We start from the raw sequence: 22408 nt of genomic DNA on the forward strand, positions 1-22408 counted from the left end.
TAATTAACATTCATTTTCTCGTTACTTTCACCTATTATCTTCAGAGTGTAGTAAATCTTCTGTATGTGAGGATTAAACCAAAACCTAGGCCAATTTATAAAATGTACCTATTGTTGTGACCTTTTTTTTAAATTCAGAATATTTGTTGAGGCTTTGAACTTATGAATTAGCCTGAATTGTGTGGTTGAAGTTCACACACTTTGTGGTTTATGGGACAAGGAAGTAAACCGTAGCAGGGCAGTGGTGGCTTAGTGGGCAAGGAAGCGAACTCATAATCGGATGGTTGCCGGTTCGAATCCTGAACAGCCAAGGTGCCACAGAGTTACTACTGAGCAATGCATCGTCCCCACACACTGCTCCCTGGGCACCTTTCATGGCTGCCCACTGCTCATTAAGGGTGATTGGTTAAATGCAGAGGACTGATTTTGTTGATTCACTCTGTGCTGTGCATTACAATGACACTTCATTTTCACTTTACTTTTTTCAGATCAGACCAGGTGGATCTGTTTCATGGGTGTTGTCAGTTTGAAAGGAAACAGTTTGTTCTTGCTCCTTTCTTACAAGTAAAGAGAGGGGTTGGGTCTATAAATGTGTATTTATTTGGCACCACCCAAGAGCACAGACAAACAGAAAGAGGATACTTTCACAATATAACCTATTGAATGATGGTACGTGTGAGGGTGAAGTGTCACATATATCAAAATCAATATTAGAGATGTCAGAAAAGATGCAGTGTTCAGGTTTCATATATAGGTTTATCAGATTATGCTCTGTACGGAGGGGCCGATTCGAATCCCGATCCGCCAAGGTGCCACTGAGGTGCCACTGAGCAAAGCACAGTCCCCACACACTGCTCCCCGGGCGCCTTTCATGGCTGCCCACTGCTCACCAAGGGTGATTGTTAAATGCAGAGGACTCATTTCAATGTGCGCACCATGTGCTGTTTCACAATGATACTTGAATTGGCCAATGCTTTTCCTGGTTCAATCAGAATTTGTATTTAAACAGCCCTCCTGATCATGCTGTTATGTGTCATCATGAGACCAAGATGACACCTAGCAATTGATCAACAGCTGCTATTGCTAGGATTTAAACAGGATGTTTCTCAGACGGAAGTGGCCACTGACCTTAGAGTGTCTGTGTCAGGTTGCAACAGAGGTATAGAGAGTCACAGACTTGAGCTCGATTTGCTTTTTCTCAAGGACTTTGATTATCACAAAAAAAAATTATTTGGAGTGTGAGAACTGAATTTGGAGAAGCAAATTTGTTACATTTTTAGGGATTTAAAACAGTGTCAATTTCCTTGGAATACATTCTGATTCAGTTTGTGCCATTCAGATTCAAATATATTCAATTAAATTTCAGTTTCTCTCTGTACAAATCTCTGCCCACAGCATTTCTCAGGTCTCATGTATGTGTTTGTAAAACCCACAAATGTCTAAACTAGAAAATATTTTTTGCCATAATGAGACCTAAGAGTTTACTTCACATAAAGAAATATATTGACCTGACCCTGCTGTGCCAGACCATTGATGTTCTGACTGGTAAGGATCCTTTCTCTCTGTTGATGTCCATTTAATTTACACCCCAAAGGCTATATTGCTTCTTGGCCTTTTGGCTAAGATCAAGTGTAGTATCTGTTCTTATCAGTTTAATCTGTTACGTCTGACTACACATTAAGCAGATTTTTAGAACAGTGAGTCGGGAGAGGGGCTTTCTCCTTCCATTCCACACATTGACCCAGTATTGCAGTGCCTTTGGGAGTGGTTCTCACTAGAGGGACAGTGGTGGCCTAGCGGTTAAGGAAGCGGCCCACGTAATCCGAAGGTTGCCAGTTCGATTCCCGGTCTGCCAAGGTGCCACTGACGTGCCACTGAGCAAAGTACCATCCCCACACACTGCTCCCCGGACGCCTGTCATGGCTGCCCACTGCTCACTAAGGGTGATGGTTAAAAGCAGAAAGAGAATCATTTCGTTGTGTCAGCGTGTGCTGTTAATATATTTTTTTAATGCAAATGGACAAAATACCTTTTTAGCATTTTATAATTATTATTCCACAATTTTGGAACCATTACACACACAGTCCAATACACTACTGCTAATAAGTGACAGATAATAGATATTTAAGTAGACACTCCAAATTTACACTTGTAATTATTTTCTGCAAGAAAGCAAAGTTAAATCCATTTTAAATACTTTGTCATACGTTTTTGTTTTATGCTGTAAAAGCATGTTTGAACAGAAGCCTACCGTGCACACAAGTTAAGTCCTTAGTATTGACCCACACATGTGGTTGGATGGGTGAAGAGAGGAATCCTTATCTTCTTCAAACTGTAAAACAGCAGCTCTTTGTTCAGTCACTTCATTAGGCCCCACTTTTGGTTTCAACACACCTATAGCTAAACCAGAATTGAGAAATCTGGCCTTTTGAAGACCACGAAAGATGTATTCCCTGTATTGAACTTGAACAGCCTTGCACGTCTAAGTGCTTATATGGCAGGCAGCTAGGAAATGTGAATGTTGATATTGGTTGGATTTTCAGTTTCCTGTGTGTAATGGCATTGGTTCATTTCCTGGATTTGACCTGTTTTAACCTGGCTGATTTGTTTGGAACATTTTTGGATTTCCAGTTCCTTCAGTTCCACTCACTGCCTATTTGCCCCCTTTTAAAAGCCCAGCAATGAGACAAGCCATTCCAAAAACCTTGGTATACCGGTATCATCCTCGGGCACATGTTGAATTCCAGACACATCCTGTCACACAGACGTGTAATGGACTGAGCCAGCTCAGACACAATGGCCGCTCTTCTGCTCTGGTACATGCTCAGGTCCAGTCACAAGGGCTACTTTCCCATTATGAATTGTGGTGAATGGACCTACTGTACTGTGACATGGGAGTCGTGGGGCGGGGGCGGCTTGCTTTATGTGTGTGTCTGTGTGTTAATGAGAGAGGGAGGACTATTTGACCCATTTTTCAAAGTGGTTGCCGAATGCTACCCTCTGTATAATTGACCCTGTGTGCGCACTACTGAAGCTCTGCCCTGTCTGCTCTCCTCTTTAATCCATGAGACATTAAAACACATTTACAAGTGAGTTTCATTGCTTCACTACTAGTAATAGCTGCATTTTGTGTAAATAGCAGTATCATCTCTGAAATAGAGACATTCTGTGAAATTATATTTTTTTAAACTCTGTTTTGTTTAGAATTTGTTAGTCTGTTAGCATGTTATTCCTGCTCCAGATACTCCAGCTTTCGGGTACATTTACACAGCATCTAAGTAAAGATGACTATTTATTTCATCCCAGCTGAAAACATTCGCTCAAGAAATGAAGAACAAGACATGCTTTTTTTTTTTTTTTTTTGCATTAGGCTCTTAATTTTTGATTGGAAAACATCCATTACGATTTGCTGATGCACTTTTTATTGTAAGGGTCATTTTGTTTTCTGTCACAGCTTGACCTAAGCCAGCCTTTGGAGAGCCAGGGCCCTCTGGATGTCATCATCCACAAGCTGACAGACCTGATCCTGGAAGCTGACCAGAACGACACCCAGTCTCTGCTCCTGGTGCAGCGAGTGCAGGTAAGACATACAGTGTTTTTGTAAGTGGTGATAACATTATCTTGTAAGTCCCCTCAGTGTTTGTGAGTTTTGTGTGAAACCTTGAAAATTTCCATCTGGTTTATATGGAGGCTGTTCTGGCAGGTTGTTATTTTTTGTAAATGTATATTTACATATATTTTAGATGTGTTACTTCCTGTATCTCCTGAGCATGTTGTCATGGTTATATTGCATTACTCTTGGTTGTCGTTTTATTTCAAGTTATCTTCATTAGCAGCGGGTAACACCTGTGACCAAACTTTCTGATGCCTTCTGCAAGTCACCATGAGTCTGTGTTCACTCACTGTCTTATGGAAATGCGATTGTCATTGTGAAAGACTGCAGCACAGCACACGGTGCTCACAATATGAGCTTGTGAAAAAGACAATATGTTAGCACGAGTGACCGGGGAAGGCACAACTGGAAGTGAACAGGCATGTAGGAAGCCTACATGTAGGATGTGTCTAATGTTTAGTTTGCTTTGGTTTACTAGAATGTTTTGGTGTCGTAGCATTAGCTCCTGAGCTTTACTCCTGGGCTTTCAGACAATCATGGTACAGGCTTGAGTGCTGATGCTTGAGATGGTGAAATAAATTAGAGGTACTTCCCTCTTTCCCCCAGCTTTTTGTGAATTAATTCTTAAGCAGTATCGCTTCCAGCCTTGTTTGCCTTCACCACAACAATTTTGCACACCACACGTGAGTGTAATTGGCTGCATAATGATGTTACATTTTTATGGCAAGAAATCATTACATATATTTCTCACGGGCAATAATAATCAGTTTATTAGTTAGTATATTTGCATAGCCTAAACACTTGCACTATGAAACAATGTAATGTTTAATCTTGATTATTATAAAAAACCTCTGCCATCTGTTTAATTTTTCTGTGATTCATGCTCTTCTGGATCAAAGCTGCCAGGTTGAATTTGGGCCTGACGTGAGTCACATTAGTTGAAATAGTGTCTGCATGTGTAAACTCTGAAGGGTGCAATGATGAGGCAAGCGCTCTTAAATCATGGCGTTAGGACAGATAAACAGTTTATGCAGAAAGGAGAGGGTAACCTTGCTGCGCTGTAGCTACTCGAGACTTGGGTGGGCATATGCCAAAACACTGGGGGGTGTTCTGCGTGTCATAGGTTTCAAAGCAACGCCTTATTCTTAACCCTGTGGAAGTGCAAATGGACAGTCCTGGTAATTGCTGAAGGGGAGTTCAGCCCTTCTTTTCATCTCTTTGCATATCACATAAGATCTATATATGGTTTCCATATCCACTTGTTTAACTTTCGCTGCTTTTCACAATTCCGTATTCCAGTGCACAATCCGCTTAAATGAATGCACAAGAACTGATTGCCGTATCCATGGTGAAGGTAAGTGTAAACAGTGTACTTGAGAAGGCGAGAGAGTGAGAGCAAGCTGATGAAGTTTGCCGCTTCTGTGGCCCAAAATTAGGCATATCACAGTGCTGAATCTCCTTTTTATACACTTGATGGGTCATACCAGGAGGCTCTATTGTGTTTGTGTTTCTAGGCCATTTTCATGGAACCCTTTCATAGTGCTGAGCCATTATGACAATGATCATCTTCACAAATAAATGGTTCCCAATAAAGACTGGAAAGGTTTTAATGTGTTGTCCACATGTTTCTGCAACCATTTGCTTTCAGCTGTTGAGAGGATGGAATGATGGAACCAGGGCAGAGAACATTTCTACATTTGTAATGATAAAATACATTTAAGAAAGTCTAAAAATAACCAAAAAATGAAAATAGATTACACCCCCCACTCCTGGGAACCTTTTCTGGTTCCCAGGAGTATATATAACTTTGAGGCATTCTGTTCTCAAAAATATAAGTGCTCGTATCCAATATCTTGCTAATGCTCCAGTGAAGGGATGTGATTAATTCATGAATGAAGGTTTGATGTATGAGGTTTTTTTATGTGTGTATCTTGTAATGGATCCTACTGTGTGTGGGACAGATGGTGAGCAGATGCAGGTGTTGTAGTGTCTGGTGACGAAGATAGATGAAAGGCTTAATGAAGATACATACTTTATGAATTCCTGATTACACTGATATGTTTTCTTTCTTTTTAAGCATTATATACAGTGGGTACGGAAAGTATTCAGACCCCCTTATATTTTTCACTTTTTGTTATATTACAACCATTTGCTAAAATCGATTAATTTTCTCATTAATGTACACACAGCACCCCATATCGACAGAAAAACACAAAGAAAAACTGAAATATCACATGGTCCTAAGTATTCCCTTTGCTGGGACATTCATATATTTACCTCAGGTGTTATCAGTTTTTTCTGATCATCCTTGAGATCCTTCATCTTAATTTGAGTCCAGCTGTATGATTATTGTCAGAGCAAATGAGAATCATGAGGTTAAAAGAACTGCCTGAAGAATTGTGGCAAGGCACAGATCTGGCCAAGGTTACTAAATTTTTTTTCTGCGTCCAACAAAACTGTGCTATTGGGGAAGAAGAGCCATGTTGAGAGAGGTAAAAAAAATTACCCAAAGATTACCATGGCTGAGCTCCAGGGATGCAGTTGGGAGATGGAAGAAAGTTGTAGAAAGTCAACCATTAATGCAGCCCTCCACCAGTTGGGGCTTTATGGCAGAGTGGCCCAACGGAAGCCTCTCCACAGTGCAAGTCACATGAAATCCAGCATGGAGTTTAATTAAAAAAAACAACGGAAGATGCCACTGCTCATCAACTGTCCAATACAGTCCCAATAGTGAAGCATGGTGTGAAGCAGCATCATGCTGTGGGGGTGTTTTGCAGCTGCATGGGCAGGATGACTGGTTGCAATCGAGGGAAAGATGAATGTGGACAAGTACATCCTGAGCGAAAACCTTCTCTAGAGTGTTCAGGACCTCAGACTGGGCAATGACGTATACAAATACAATGACCCTAAGCACACAGCTAAAATAACAAACGAATGGCTTCACAACAACTAATTGACTGTTCTTGAATGGCCCAGCCAGAGCCCTGACTTAAATCCAATTGAGCATCTCTAGAAACCTAAAAATGGCTGTCCACCAACGTTTACCATCCAACCTGCCAGAACTGGATGAATGGCTGAAGATCCCCAAATCCAGATGTGAAATACCTGTTGCATCTTTCCCAAAAACAAACGCTGTATGTATGACATCCACTAAGTCTCCCACAATATCCCTAACTCATTGTGAGTAGTGTATAATATTTTTTTCCTAAGAATGAGGATCAAGCTTTTGAATCACATGAGCTAATAGTCTGAGGTTGCTTGTTTTGAAAGTCTTTCTGTTGATTTGAAGGAACGTGTTGATTTGAAGGAAAGTGTTGTAGGCAGACGCCTACCATTTCAGTTGAGAGTTCTGTATATAAAGCCTCCAATTTCTTCCCCTTTTTTTTTCCCCGTTTAAGCCTTTGAGTAGACATGACCGGATGTGGAGATTGGTTGCGTGTTCACACACACATCAACATCCACTGAGCAAAGATACTCCTCTGACCATCAAACGGGGCAAATTGAAATTGGGGGTGTCAGTACTATTTCTTCTTGATGACATTACCTTAATCTTTAATGTCTTTACATGCTTTTCAATTAGAGTGCATATTTGCTGTTACTAAAAATAGTGGTTACGTCATTTGTGGATCTGAAGCGGGTGCTGGGATTTTTGGGTAAGCTTACTGAAGGATTGGTTGGTTTATTCTCTGAAGGCAGCGTGTGGGACTTTATGTAACAGCAACATAGAGCAATCTGCAGATGGAAAGAGAGAGCGAGAGGGAGGTCTAGAAAGAATAGAGGCCTGAGTAGATTTGTGTAGATGTGTGTTTGTCACTTCAACTGCCACTGTTAATTTCCACAGTGTGACACTGATTGTGTTTTAAGTGATGTACTGAGGGAGGGTGGGTGTTTGCATATGTGCTTGATCACTCTCAAGGTTGCATGTATGTCTGAAATGGAAGGAACGAGAGGTTGTCAGGGAAGGAGACAGATGGAGCGAGTGGAGCAAGGGAGGGAAGGAGGCTGGCAGGCAGGCATGGAGGAATGGCAAATTTAAACAGGAAAGAAAAAATAGAAGAGGAATGAGTCAGAGAAGTGCATGTGACGTCATGATAGGGTGGAAGGCAGAGGGATGGATGGAGGGGAGTTCTTATGTAAAGCAGTGAAGCATGCTCATGAAGGATGACCCCAGAAGGATGTCGTTTGGGCAGTGGTGATGCAACACTGTGTGTGTGTGTGTGTGTGTGTGTGGTGTGTGTGTGTGTGTGTGTGTGTTAGTTAGACCACCACAGTAAGAAATGTCAGGTCAAGTGGGGATCGTAAAGACTTTTCTCTGTATGTGTGACAGACTAGCATGATTTATCTTAGACATGATGAAATATAAGATGTGAAAACCTGAAAGTAGGTCCATTTTACTACTCCCCACTGACAATCGAAATCACTATACTCTAGGGGTGTTTGAAAATATCAATACGGCAATATATCACAATATTTTATGTGGTAATATTGTATCGATACAGGGACATCAAATATCGGTATTTTTACATACAAATTTTGTCTACCGAGTGAGTCAAGCATTTTTTTATTCAAGAGCGCAGCAGAGATTAAAATCATGTGCGACTACAACCTCCACTCCTGTAGATGGCGCTGTACAGCTGGGTACATTTAATTACTGCTTTATTTCGGCTGATCTGTAGAATATTGCAATAGGTATCAATCAATATTGCAATGCCTCAATATAACGTGCTATAATTGTATCATGATACATATCATATCGTGAGACCCTTGCCAATACACACACTTTCTATACACCGATGCGTTATAGTCTCGTATTCCTATATTGCCTTTCTAACATTTTATATTTATTTACACAGGACTACATAGATGCTCACCCCGAGACTGTAGTTCTGGATCCACTTCCAGCCATCCGGACCCTGCTGGACCGCTGCAAGTCCTATCAGCTAGTCCACAGGATAGAGGACTGCATGCAAGGTAGGAAGAGAACGCTCAATGTGGATTCTGGACTGATTCCCAATCCTAGTCTTGGAGGCCCTCCTGTCAACGCCAGTCACACTTTTAGTGCTTTTGGCCTGCTCCAAATATTATTTGACTGTTAAAGGTCATCTGATCCTAATTAAGCAATGAGGATTATCTGTCGGGGGACCCTCAAGAAACCGGACTGGGGAGCCCTGCTTTAAACTTGTGTGACTTTGGTTTTCTGAGTCCATTGGCTCTTTCAACCAGCAGTTTTGGTAAATTTGAAGTGTGTGTGTGTGTGTGTGTGTGTGTGTGTGTGTGTGTGTGTGTGGTTTTTGTTGCCGCCTTGCACTTGTGGCTTTCTGACATGTTAATTTCCTCATGGTTTTATTTACTTAGTATTTGTTGCTCCCAGACAAGTGGTTTGTGGGGCATGCTTGTGACTTGATGCGCTGCCAGTGGCTGGGTGCTCCTGATGCTCTCCGGGTTGAATGTATTGGCAAATTTCACACAGATTTATTCCCCCATGACTCATTACAGCCATGTACTGTAAGCCACCCAACAAGCTAGTGGTCTCCCTCTTCACACTGTGTATGTGTGTGTGTGTCTTTTTTTTATATCTAGGTGAGCATCAGTTGTCCCCACAAAGATTGTTATCCTTTTATATATATAAAGATTTGGTAACTGTGGTTAAGTTTAGTGGTTCCATTAGGTTTAGATTTTTGTCACGCAGTTAGTTGCACATTTATTTTTAAATAATGTTCCCATGGTGTCATAACCTAACACACACACACACACACACACACAAAAAATAATAATAATGTGACATTATCGGTTCCTCTTGGTTTTGGTTAGCACTGGTGCGTGTCCTTATGCATTATAACTAATCATCCTTGCTGATGTCAGAATGTAGGGAGGTGCTGGTGTCTGAAAATAGATGCTGGAAAATGGCATTTTCTCTGCAGGGAGGGGACAGAGTTGCATAATAAAACAGGATTGTAAGCTCTGGGTTTATTTTGCCCCTCCCTCTCCTCTCTCAAGCCTCCCCTTTTGGGCCATTTGTAAGGATAAATATTTTTTTTTCTCCATTCATGTATATACTGATAAATATACAATATACTTATTTTTTATTCATGCTTGTATTACTGCATATTGAATTTTTTTTTTTTTTTGTGTGTCTGCCTGGTTGGTTGTGGTGTTTTTGTTCTGTTGCTCATGGATTACTCAAACACCTACTGTCACTCAGTCACCACTCACACCCCCCTCTCTTTCACTATACCTCCAGATAAAATTTGATTACACTGTTACACTTACACTTCTGATACACCTGTTGGCCACTTCCAGTTTTCTTATCAGCAGGCAGAATAGAACCCAGAATAGAAACCAGCATGGGCATGCCCACTCATAGCATCGACACGGTCCGTTGGGAGGGATGTGCCCCTAATTCTGAGACTGTGTGTTGGCACCTCTTTCTTCTTTCGTGCTGAATCACGCCCGACGTCCCAACCGCTTTCCTGTAACCTCCCACCCCACACTGAAGCGCAGCAGATCCCTGCCTGTTACCTACGCTCCCCAGGACCGGTCTGTGTTTACAAGTCGGGAATTGCTCATGCCGGCCTGCGCTTGTTTGTGCAGATGAGAACACCAGTTAAGCTGTAAAAGGCCGTGATTCCCTCCTCCCCTTTTTCTGTTTCCAGTATGGCGCAAACTCTGTTTTGGTGGGGGGAAGTGGCTCATTAAGGCTTGCGATGATCCGGCCATGACGGAGTTCCTTGCAGTTATTTGTTTTAATTGGATTACACAGATCGCATATGATGAGAAGGGACTCGTGGAGGTTGCTGTTCTTCCAAATCAGACAGCTTACTGTGGAGGGGCACAGATGTGACCAACAACAATAAACAGCATCGCAGGAGAACACCTGATCCACAAACACTGTTCAAGTAGGAGACTTTATCAGCGGAAACTATCTCCGCTCTACTTCGGAAACCGGGGGAACATTTAGGAACCATTAACCCGAAACCATTAGTATGTTTCATTTAATACTCTATATAAATATCTATATAAAAAAAGAGGTCCTCAATCTGTAAGTTTTACATGGATATAAAATGATGAATTACCATGTAAGTGTCTTCTGTGAAATTTCATGCGGCTGATTTAAGAAGGAAACCACTAAAATCTCACATCCGCAAGATGGAAACCTGGTTCCAAATATTTGATTTTGGTTATAAACATTCTTTTTCTCTCTGTTTGCACCTTTTGGCCCCGTATAATACTTACTGACAATGGAGAGGAAAGGGAAAATTGTTCTATAATGGTAAGTTGATGATCTTGCTGGAAAAACCGTAGCAGTGGATAGGAATGTGCTTTGCAGTGTAGCACATATGAGGTCTCCTGACAATGAGTCCCTCCAGGACACCGGCCTGTCAGCTCAGTCACATTTCCCCTGTGTTCCTCTCTCTTCAGCCAGGGCAGCCGACCAACAGCTTTTACTCAGGGAATGCATTATGAACCTCCCATAAACATTCCATAAACGTCTGAGTCGGCTCCGGTGTGTCTGCTGAGCTCCGGGTGTGTTTAGACAGGGTCTGGAGATTGATCTTCAAGGCTCTGAGGTCCAAGTCAGGGCCATGAACAGCACTGCCGAGAGAGTGCCACCAAGTGTGCTCTGCTTAAGGTCACCCAGAGGTGATTGATTTCAGGTGACCATTTCACTGTCTCTGCTGTGACATTGGTCGCCTGATAGGAATTGTGCCGAAACAACTGCACAACTTCAGCATGCGCCTTTTTATTTTTCACGAATAATAAAACGTGCCATTGGTGGGTCTTTTTATTGGTCCCCTGATTTTTGATGAGAGCAGATTTCACCGTGTTTATCTTTGCCTCGATAAAGGTTTGTTTTGGTTTGGGTTGGCTTCCTCTTGATTGGCCCCGAACAAAAGATCAGGCAGTTCTTTTGGATATATGGCAGTGTGGCAATAAGAAGCCCCACAGGGACCGCTCCATTGCAGAACTGTGTGGATATTTCAGGAGGTGCGATTCTGATCGCTGGCCACTGAGAACCTGGCGTTGGAAAAACAGGAAGCTGCCCGGTGGCTTATACTGTTGGCAGGCAACAGTGATTTGGCACAATGACCCCCGGCTTCCTTCAAATGCTCTCCGTTGGCCCAGTCAGCTGACATGGGTGTGTCCGGTCTCACTGTGTGTGTCGGTGCAGATGAAGCAGTTTCTAAGTGACTCTTCTCAACCAGATCATATCACCTTTACGTGCGTCGCTGCTGAAGTCTTTGACAGGTCCTAGCTCACAGTTAGGCAAGGTCACCCATGCCACAAGGGATTTTATTTAACCAAAAAAAATAAATGAATAAGCCCTTTCAAAGCTTTAGTAGTGGCCTTGGCTCATCATACATTTAAAAGCAAACAGATAGCCTGTTATCCGAGCGCATTGTCATGAGCTGTGGCCGTTCCCTTTTATCTTGTGGTGTAGTGTTGGTGTGTCTAGAGACATGCTTTATCATATGTTTATATATATATATATATATATATATATATATATATATATATATATATACACACACACACACACACACACACACACACACACACACACACACACACACACACACATATTCAGATTTTCTATTTACACTAGTGTCTGAGCCTTGCTTCTTTATCAGTGGTAATGGTTGCTAGAACACAGCACTCACTATTTCCATGTTAGTCTGTAACACATTAATCTTGACTAATAATTCAATTAATTAATCCCTTTGTTAAATTTACTTAAATGGCCATGCTCATTTCACCTGTCCTGGTAGTTGTGCTGAAAGAGTTGCCATGTTTTTTTTAATTATTATTATCATTATTATTATTAGTAGGGTGTATGGTGATTATTTGGTGAAAAGATATTCTCAAGATTCCAGTATTTTAGAAATCGAGACGTTTGTGCAGCTTAACCCTGTAGAATCCAAAAATTTAAAAAAAATTATCCTCCTTTGTTGGAGGAAAAAAAGGTTAATCTAATGTTTTATTGAAATAAAGCCAAAACTAAGCCAAGAATGAAATGATTTAGTAAACTGATTAGTCAGTCTGGGACCATGGGTTTAATCCGGAAACTCTGTTCTGTGGAAGCAGAACTTACTGTAAACTCAAATGATGTCATCTTACTAAGTCACTCTGCTGAAGACTAATGACTACGACCAATGGCTGTGTTTCCTTTATGATATTAACAGCATGTGTTTTTATGTTTCGAAATTTTTCTTTTTCTTTCTCTGTTAAGACGAGAGGCTTTGCTCTCCCCCGTTTATGGTGCTCAACTGTGAGTGCGGACCAGACACGCTGGAGCAGATCAGGCAACATGGTCTTACATTCCCCTTCAGTAAGTCCTGCCTCATCCTCTTTAGAACAGTTACAGGAAGTGTAGTGTGATATCAGCCAATAGCAGTGGGTTGGGTTGCCGACTGCAGGAACATGATTGGCTGTTTCCTTTCGAGGCAGTTGTTGCAAGAAATTTACATTTACAGATCTCTGCAAGTTAGATAAACAAATTGTGGGTTGATAGCACATACCCATCTACAGCATTAAAATGTTGTAGAACATTTAAACTATTTTTACAGGAATACTTTGCTCGAACTATTGTACTTCCAAAGTAGTGTACTTGTTTATAAAAAGTTTCTTCTCTGAACAAGGTTTCTAATATAATATTATTTTCATGCTTAGCAAAGATGAAATATCCATTCTCCCCTTTTCATGAAGTATCTAGTAATGGGTTTGGTTATATGTTCAGACATTATAGTTAATGAGTTCAGTTAACATGCAGTGGGTGGTTGTCTCAGTGGGTGCCAGCGTGAAATGTTTAGCACTTTTTTTAAGGAACTAGCTAAAGCCATAAAATGTGGTTAATGTTAAATGTTGTGAGGTGGTGGTGTTTTTTTAACACATGAAAGGAAGCTTGCTTTTCATTTTATATTATTTACTTTCTTTCTTTCCTCCTCCAGTTTGTAAAACACGGGTAGCACACGGAACCAACTCCCATGAGGTGAGAGGCCTACAAGTACAAACTTAAAGTGGATGTTTGAGGAGCAGTTGTGTTTACAGAACATGCCTGCAGCTTTTTCTCACACATTTCTTTTCTGCCCTGTCCTCACTGCCTGCAGATGTCCATCATTTTTAGCGACGAGGATCTGAAGAACATTCGGCCCCCATGTGTAATCCAGAGTTTTATAAACCACAATGCTGTACTTTATAAAGTGTTTGTGGTGGGCGAGTCCTACACAGTGGTGGAGAGGCCTTCACTCAAGAACTTTCCCGCTGGACCAGCAGGTAGTTATATATCCCTCCCTTTCCCCACCGTGCCATATTACTGGCCAGTAGTACTCTACTGGGTTGGTTATTTAACAGTCAACAAAGGTTGTTGCTCCAGGAGGTGTGGCATTTTAATTTGTGACTAGAAGCCAGAATTTAGCTCAATAAATAATATAAATATCCCTATCCTTTTTATTTTAGCCATGTCCATTTCAGTCCTTCTTTGAATAATGTTTTTCTTTCCTGTTTGGTTAACTTTGCTGCTAGATGTTGTAGAATGATAAGCTCTGAAAGGCAATTTGACCCTGTCCTTTAGAATTTTCTAAATATCCAGTCTACTGTTCAAGGTCACATCACATTATTCATATAAATCAATATATTAATATTCATAATCAAAATGAATGCACTAAAAAGTTATTCTGCGCTTTATGAAAATTTTATATAAACATGAACTTGAATATGGTTGAATAAGCTTAATTAGATGTTTTAAACATTGATGTTTAAAGCATTTATCAGACCAACTTTGAATCAGTAGTTACAGGGACAGTCTCCCTGGAGACCCTTGGGGTAAGTGGGGTTTGAACCTGTGACTTCGTGGTCTTCTGGTTCATAGGCAGGTGTTACCCACTATAAATGATTCAGTTGACCATGTATCACCATTCCTGTCACAGCCTCGTATACTTTGTTCATAATTATCAAAAACATTTATCTTACATTTGATCTTTCAAATGTTAAAAATGTATATATATATATTATAAAGCTGAGGAGGTGCGCAGGTCCTGGTACAGTTATTCCTCCTGCGTGTCCGTGTGCAGAGCAGAACCCTTATTTACATGCCCTGATGGAAACTCCCATTTGAGAACTCGCTGTGCGTGCTGATTGCTGCTTTGCCTTATACAAAGAGGAAGAGGTCATCCTGAAGCCAGATATTGTTCAACACACACACACCCACACACACACAATTTATTTGATAAATTCAAGGCCATTATCCAAAAAGACTATAAATCAAGCAGTCATGGCCATGCAACCCAAAATATACGAAATAACATGATTCAGCGTGAAACTGTTAACATGTAGATTTTACAGCGTTGTGAAATCTGAACATTATGTTACCAATGAAACTAAATTTCTGAAGTTTCTTGTACATTTGGGCAAATAATAAATGTATTTTATTAAGGGGTACTTTCTTGCCATATGGTATGTAACATCCCCAGAGCGTTTGGGGAATTTAATGTCCACTTTGATTATCTTAAATATTATTTTACAAAACCAAGTGAAACAATTAACCTCCAGGCAGTGGTGGCGGGCGAGGAAGCGACCCTGTAATCAGAAGGTTGCTGGTCCCAATCCCGAACCGCCAAGGTGCCACTGAGCGTCCCCACACACTGCTCCCAGGGCACCTGTCATGGCTGCCCACTGCTCACTAAGGGTGATGGGTTAAAAGCAGAGGACACATTTCGTTGTGCCACCGTGTGCTATGTTACAGTGTCTCACATTGACAATCACTTCACTTTTAAATGTATAATCTGAACTGTGGATCATTGCTCCCTACGATCATTCAGCTGAACACACCTCTCCTGTTGTTTTAATATCCTCCATTATTTATTTTTAGATTTTAATTTTACAGTCTGATCTACTGTTCGTTTCGTTAATGGAGAAGCTGGATGTAAATATAGAAAGGGGGATTTCATGACCGGTTTCAGTTTGAGCCCAGGTTACTGAATGTTGCATGTTTGTGCTGGTGACCTCGGCTCAACTGCTTTTCGTTGCATTAGTGGGTTTGTGTTCACAGAAATATGAAGAATTCAGAAACACATAAACCTGGCAGTTTTAACTTGCCATTGTAGTTAACTTACTGCTCAACAGGAATTCCGCTTCAAACATGTCCTCATTAGCAGAGTGCACTTCCAAAGTTGATGAGGAAGGCAGTATGATGAACAAATACTGGAAACATATTCCTGTTACTCAAATAGTTTGGAACTAGAGTGAATGAACTTGCCAAGTAACATCAAGCTTTATGATGTTAAGGCAATGAACAAGAAGTCCCAACAGTCCAGCAAAGGTTTTATCATCTGTTATAAAACCTTTTTCCATGGCTGTTTATCTTAAATGGCTGACAATGGTGCCGGTGGAACAGGGGCAGAGAGAACCAATCCTGAAAACTACCTAATGAAATCAAATATATCAAAGACTCCATATTGAACGAACATTGCGCCTGTATATTCCATATCTTTTATTACATTTTTATTATTTAGTGTAAGAGCTGACCCTAAGATTGGTGTGTCTGGCCCATTTCTAAAAGTCAACATGGCTGCTTCTGTAACCCCAATTCCAAAGTAGTTGGTGCACTTTGGAGAATGTTTATAAAATAAACGTTTGGAAAGCTCCTATATCCATATTCACTAAGCATCACTGCATATGGATGTAGTATCACATTTCTAAGGCATTGACAATCAAACAAATGAAAGGAAATGCATATAACTTTATTAATGAAGCATTTGTTAGAATGTTAGATTCTAATATATAAAATAACAATAATATAAACAAAGTATTTTTCCTGTGATTTGTGTATTGTTTTTGATTTATAGATAAATCGAATTAAATTTCTCTTGAATTCTTTGTCTTTGTTGCCCCCTAGTGTCAGTTTTTTTTCACTATTCCCTTGGCTTCATGAACTGGGAGTGAATGGCCTTTTATTAATTTCTCTGTGCTTAAAAATTTGCAGTATGCATTAGAAGATTAGGTTGTCTAAAATGTTTTACATTTTATTTATCTAATTACAGATCGGAAGGCTATTTTCTTCAACAGCCACAATGTTTCAAAACCCGAGTCATCATCACACCTGACATCGGTAGGTTCTCTTTTGCCACTTCAATCACATTTAGCTATACAATATATAAATTCTGAGAATATTTGTCCCTTTACCTCTTTCCTTTAACTCCTTTCCTTTCAGAGGGACAACGTGGAAGGCGTTTCCAAGCCACCCAATGATGATGTGATCCGGGAGTTGTGCAGGGCTCTGCGCGAGGCTCTGGGGGTTTCGCTATTTGGCATTGACATAATCATCAACAACCAGACAGGCCAACATGCAGTCATTGACATAAATGCATTCCCTGGTTGGTGATTCTTAGATTCAAAAGTAACAAAATGACACAAGTTAATATTTTTCATTAATTTTTTTAGTTATTTTGAAGTCACAAATTCCTTTAACAAATTGAAAAAATATGCATGGTTATAATAAATTTGGTTGCACACATTAAAATGGCCCAGTGGCGAGAGAATTGCATATTTTAAGTAGCATATACACTAAACAGATGGCCCTGAACATTTTTGTGCCAAACTCTTTCCCTTTTGTCATCCTTTTCCAGGTTATGAGGGCGTCCCTGAGTTCTTTACTGACCTGCTGAATCACATCACCAGCATCCTGCAGGCCCGCTCACCAGACTGCGCCCCTCCTCCCACGGAACGGCCGCCAAGTGGTATGCTGACCTCATCCTCAGTTCCGCAAGGCTGTGGCCAGAACCCTGAGTGCTGCAATGTGCTGGGGAAGGATGCAGACAACAGCCCCTGGATTGTGGAGGCTGATGGAGGGGGTGGCCTGAAAGGCTCTTGTCAAAGACTGAGTTGCAACTCGGCCATGTCCCCCAACTTCCAGCAACACTGTGTGTCCACAATAGCCACTAAGGCCTCTTCCCAATGACCCAAACCTCCCTCCCTCCCCTAGTACATACACCACTTCCCCTGAACAAAACCAGACATCAAAGAGAATACTGATATGAATATTAATAATAAGAATTATATTGTTATTGACTGATCGTAATTCTTTACCTATAATCAGAATTGAAACTATATTTGTGTTGGTGTATTGATTTGTTTTTCTTTTCCCCTCTATCTTTGTAACTGTATTTCTTTCTTCCGTTTTTTTTTTTTTGTACTGTAATGTGAATTTTTTTGGGGGGAACTCCATATAATGGTCCGCTGTCATTTTCTAGCCTACACACACATTTTCTGTAGTTGCAAGGGTAGTGTGGACAGGAGGAATGAGGGTGCTGTCAGGGTGGAGTATGGTGGCAGAGAGATGCAACAATTTTCTGTGCCCTTCTAAATCCATTTCCTTTCTGACATATATACACACACACACACACACACCGCAGTCAGTCATAATCAACAATGACATAACTTTATGCAAGAGGAGGAACGTCATTATACACGTCATTACACATACAAATACAGAAGCATCGTTTCAGAGCACCCAAAACACATCATCTAATTTGGTAGCCACTAGTTACAACATCAGCTGTAACTCTATCACTGCACAGACATTGCCAGAGACCAGTAAAAACTTAAGAAGCACCTTTCTATGGACCTGTGTAATAATTCTACAGGAGTCAGGAATGGATGAAAAATAGACTCTCATGCTGCTGACTACCCGTGTGTGTCAATCACATGACCAATTTTAAATAATACTATAATGATCAGCAATTACAAGTATAATGCTGACTTCTGAAATTCCACTTTTCTTGATATGATTTGTTTTCTCTCTTGTATTTTCTGTTAGAAAATTGGTTATTGGGGAGATTTGTTTGTCACAAATGGTTTTATAATAAAGAAGCACTTACCTATTGGTAACACTCAAAAAATGTGTTTAGGTGTTTTCAGTTACTTTTGGTGTGCTTCCAGGTAGGATTTCAGAATGTTCAGAATTCCAGATGTTTCTGGAGACGTGATTATGAATGTTAATTGGACCTGATAAATCTGAATGGCTTGCCATCTTCAGAAGCACAGCATTGTATTTTGTCTTTAGAGAAAAAAAACTAAATTAGTTTGCATCTTTTTTAATCTAATGGTTTCACTTATCTTATCCAGATATTTATATGGATTGGAAAAACCTAAATTAAATGGGATGTGGAGAGGGGGGGTGAAAAATCTGATTTCATCCTCCTGATGCTCTCTGTTTATTTTATTTATGTTATCACAGATAAACTTTATGCAGAATAATTTTATAAATATATTTTGTGAACAAAGCCAAGTGATTTGTTGAAGGTATTGATCTTTGTGGTCAGAAATCATTAGAGGGCTAGTGGCTGTGGTCCAAGAATTCTGTTTTTGGATTGATCGGTGAATAATGAATAAGTGGGGTTTTTTTTATGTATTTTGTTTTTCACTATTTATTGTTTTTAAAAATGTAAACTTTGGGAATTTTAATAATCATGGATTTCTGCAGCTGCTGTACTGGGAACTTCCAGGTTGGAATAGATGCTGCAAAATTAAAACACACACAAAGATTACAGGCATTGCTTTCAACAACTTTTATTCTTCTAAATGCGATAATCTTCTGCTTTTTGTTAACCACATCTTATCTTTTTTTTTTTTTAACCCCACTACCAATGGTTCCATACACTTTATAAGCCATGAGTTCCCTGATCTGTTCCTGGAGTATACCCAAACAGAAAATGTTCATTCCAGTCGGTGCTTCCTACCTTCTAAATGCATCCTCATTTGCTAATAGCCACCTGATCCTAATAAAGCAGTTTATTTAATGAAGATGTTCTTTCAGGGGGTGGGGAACCCCTGTCTTAAACCTTTTGCCTTCTGAGAGACCTAAATGTCCTCAGAACACATGTAGTCACAAAATAGAAGACGTGTTTATTTTAAATGGATAAAAACATAAAAAAGAATGTTGTTTGTGCACATGTAATAATGATCTGGCAATTCTGAATGAAGAGGTGCAGGAACAATGACCAAAATTGGTTCCAGTAGTGTCCAAAACAATTATTTTCTTCAATAATATGATTTAACGGCGAAACACATTTTTCATGTTTTGTTATACAAGGAATCTGAAGACTTCAGGGTTTTGCACTGAGAGGACCAAGATCTGGAAGTGGTGTGGTGTGTATATTAGTTATTAGGAAGATACCACAATCCAGAAATCTGGTTTGCTTATTTTGGTGAATATAGAATTGCAGCTCCATATGTACAATGCCCTAATTCATGTTCTGCATTGTCGGCTTGCCATCACTGTGCTTTTTAAATGGGAAACAATGTCACCCCCTTCTCTGCCCTAGTATCACATGAAACCCTGGTGTTGTGCGCTTGGCTTCCACCTGAATGTTTACTTGGAAATGCTGAATAGAGGATTTATGTTTGTATATCATCTATAACACACATATGTATGCATACATGCATATATGATGTTTTGTATGAGGAGAAAATAGTCTATGAATTTTTGTGACCTTTTTTTTTTCTTTTTAAATATATCCAAATAGGCAAAAATAAATTCCAGTGAATCTTATTTGTATTTTGTGTTTCCTATTATTATTATTATTATTATGAAGGTATATTTCTATAGTCAGTAATTTGTCTGGTCTTCCATAGCGGTTTGACAAACCGGGATTTAAATCAGGTCTTGAAGTTATTTTTTTCTTGGTCACATCATTGTGGAAATGAAGGATCACTAGGCAAACGAGGTGACTCACAAAGTAAACTCCTAACATACATATGCATATATACACACACACACACACACACACACATATATATATATCACACATATATTACTGCTTTGCACACTCTTGGCATTCTCTCGATGAGCTTCAAGAGGTCGTCACCTGAAATGGTTTTGCAACAGTCTTGAAGGAGTTCCCAGAGGTGTTTAGCACTTGTTGGCCCCTTCGCCTTCACTCTGCGGTCCAGCTCACCCCAAACCATCTCGATTGGGTTCAGGTCCGGTGACTGTGGAGGCCAGGTCTCCACTTTTTGTTAAGTACATGACTCCACATGTGTTCATTCATAGTTTTGATTCCTTCAGTGAGAATCTACCAATATAAATGGTCATGAAAATAAAGAAAACACCTTGAATGTACTGTGTATGATTGAAACTCAGGTTCCAGACAGATTGTTGAACATGGAATCATGCTACCAAAGCATTTTTTAAGTCAAGCTTTTCTTCAGTCAGGAGTAGCCTTTGTCAGGTGAAGAAAGTATGAGGTTTCTAAATCATCAATCATTCCACATTGTAGAATAGGTTCACATTAGTCCAGATCTTCTGTGTCCTATATGGACTGCTTCTTACAACAATGTTCCTTTTGTAATTCCCATATGGGTCTTTGTAAAAAGAAAAAAGTTCTCGTCGTCGCCCTCTGGTGGTTTCCACCGTCCAAGCTGCGTTTAACTTTAAACTCAGAGTAATTCACATTTGCATCCAGTGGATCGACCGAAACGGTGGCACTTTCATGTTGAGAGGTTTGCACAGAACTTGACTCTCCTGAACCTAGGCCAAACGTCCCCTCCCACCCTGTCTGCCATTGGCCACGTAAATGTCATTTATATTAGCATAATCCGCGTTTTTTGGCGTCTGATTGGCGGACAGGCCTGTCTGTCAGCGCGGGTCCAGGCGTGTGGGCGGCGCTTGTTAACAGATGCGCGAGCTCCATGTTGCCAGAATCGGACGAGAGCGGAGCGCCGCGCTTCGGGCAGAGGCGAGGAGGGGGAAGCTGGATGCTCGGGCTCCTGGGACAACCGGGCGGTGTGCGCCAGTGTACGGTGCGGTAGAAACGCTCTGACCGGACAGGATGCGCTGACAGGGGCGGGCGAGAGCGGGAGCTGCGCGTCGTGAATGAAAAATTGGCAGAAACTCGCGGCGGGGAGAAACGAGTCCGAACCATGGCTGACAGGACCGCGCCGAACTGCCACCTGCGCTTGGAGTGGGTCTACGGCTACCGGGGACACCAGTGCCGCAATAACCTGTACTACACCGCGGCCAAGGAGATCGTGTACTTCGTGGCCGGCGTGGGAGTCGTGTACAACGCCCGGGAGCACAAGCAGAAATTCTACCTGGGCCACAACGACGACATCATAAGGTAAATGACAACGACGACAACAACGCCAAACAGGAGGATTTTCCTTCAGTCTCGCATTCCCTAACATGCTTTTATTTTAATTTTTTTATTTATTAAAGTTTTTTGGTTGCGTCAGTGAGGTGTCTTTTTAATTTTCTGCTTTTACGTTGCCGACTTTCCTGCCGCTATGCCGAGTTCGCGCAGCTTTAGTAGAACTTAAAAAAAAAAGTTAAGTTAACATAGGAGGTAAAGTAGGAAATATTGCTAACGTCACATTCCAAATGAAACAGAATGGTTAAAGGCATTTCTGCCCCCCCCCGGTCCACGCCGCCCGGTTTAACCTTCAGGAGCCTCCGGTGCTGGACAGCGACAGCGACAGCGCAGCAGCGGTCACGTCACTGCGTCCCTCGCGATTTCCTAACACAAGATCGGGTGGAAAAGAACGAAAGAAAGACAGAAAAGGCGACACAATAATTAGGTAACATTTGGGATTTTTTAAAAACCGTGAGCTGCGCAGCGTCGGCTACAGGCTGCTCGGGACTTCCGCGATCTCGCCAGTGACCCGGATGACCCCAAGGTCGCAGGTTCGAACCCCACTTACTATAATTGCGTCCCCGCGACAGATACTCTTTAAGTCGGATTAAATGGACGTAAAGTAATGTGCGAAAGGGAGGCTGGCTGTGGTGAATTGGTACAAGTTAAGA

The 22408-nt window shown here is 40.9% G+C and overlaps 2 protein-coding genes and 1 pseudogene across 8 annotated transcripts in view; all 3 read left to right on the forward strand.

Annotated features, from left to right (window-relative positions):
• The window catches only part of itpk1b (inositol-tetrakisphosphate 1-kinase b), a 33136-nt gene extending 12978 nt beyond the window's left edge, over positions 1-20158 (forward strand). For all 3 annotated transcript variants that reach the window (XM_028974939.1, XM_028974950.1, XM_028974932.1), the window contains 8 exons: positions 3454-3579; positions 8466-8583; positions 12842-12940; positions 13560-13600; positions 13719-13884; positions 16650-16717; positions 16820-16982; positions 17235-20158. In XM_028974939.1, coding sequence (XP_028830772.1) covers positions 3454-3579; positions 8466-8583; positions 12842-12940; positions 13560-13600; positions 13719-13884; positions 16650-16717; positions 16820-16982; positions 17235-17566 — 1113 coding nt within the window. In that variant the 3' untranslated portion in view covers positions 17567-20158. The remainder of the gene's footprint in view (positions 1-3453; positions 3580-8465; positions 8584-12841; positions 12941-13559; positions 13601-13718; positions 13885-16649; positions 16718-16819; positions 16983-17234) is intronic.
• On the forward strand, positions 1599-1777 carry LOC114802765 (uncharacterized; annotated as a pseudogene).
• A 1162-nt stretch (positions 20159-21320) lies between the features above and the next one.
• The window catches only part of eml5 (EMAP like 5), a 55923-nt gene continuing 54835 nt past the window's right edge, over positions 21321-22408 (forward strand). For all 5 annotated transcript variants that reach the window (XR_003749563.1, XM_028977505.1, XM_028977514.1 and 2 more), the window contains exon 1: positions 21321-21725. Coding sequence is in view for 4 of the 5 variants with exons in the window: in XM_028977505.1 (XP_028833338.1) it covers positions 21529-21725 (197 nt within the window). In the remaining variant the exon portion in view is untranslated. The remainder of the gene's footprint in view (positions 21726-22408) is intronic.

This window comes from Denticeps clupeoides, chromosome 1 (genome assembly GCF_900700375.1).
Source record: "Denticeps clupeoides chromosome 1, fDenClu1.1, whole genome shotgun sequence".
NCBI classification, from domain to species: Eukaryota; Metazoa; Chordata; class Actinopteri; order Clupeiformes; family Denticipitidae; genus Denticeps; species Denticeps clupeoides.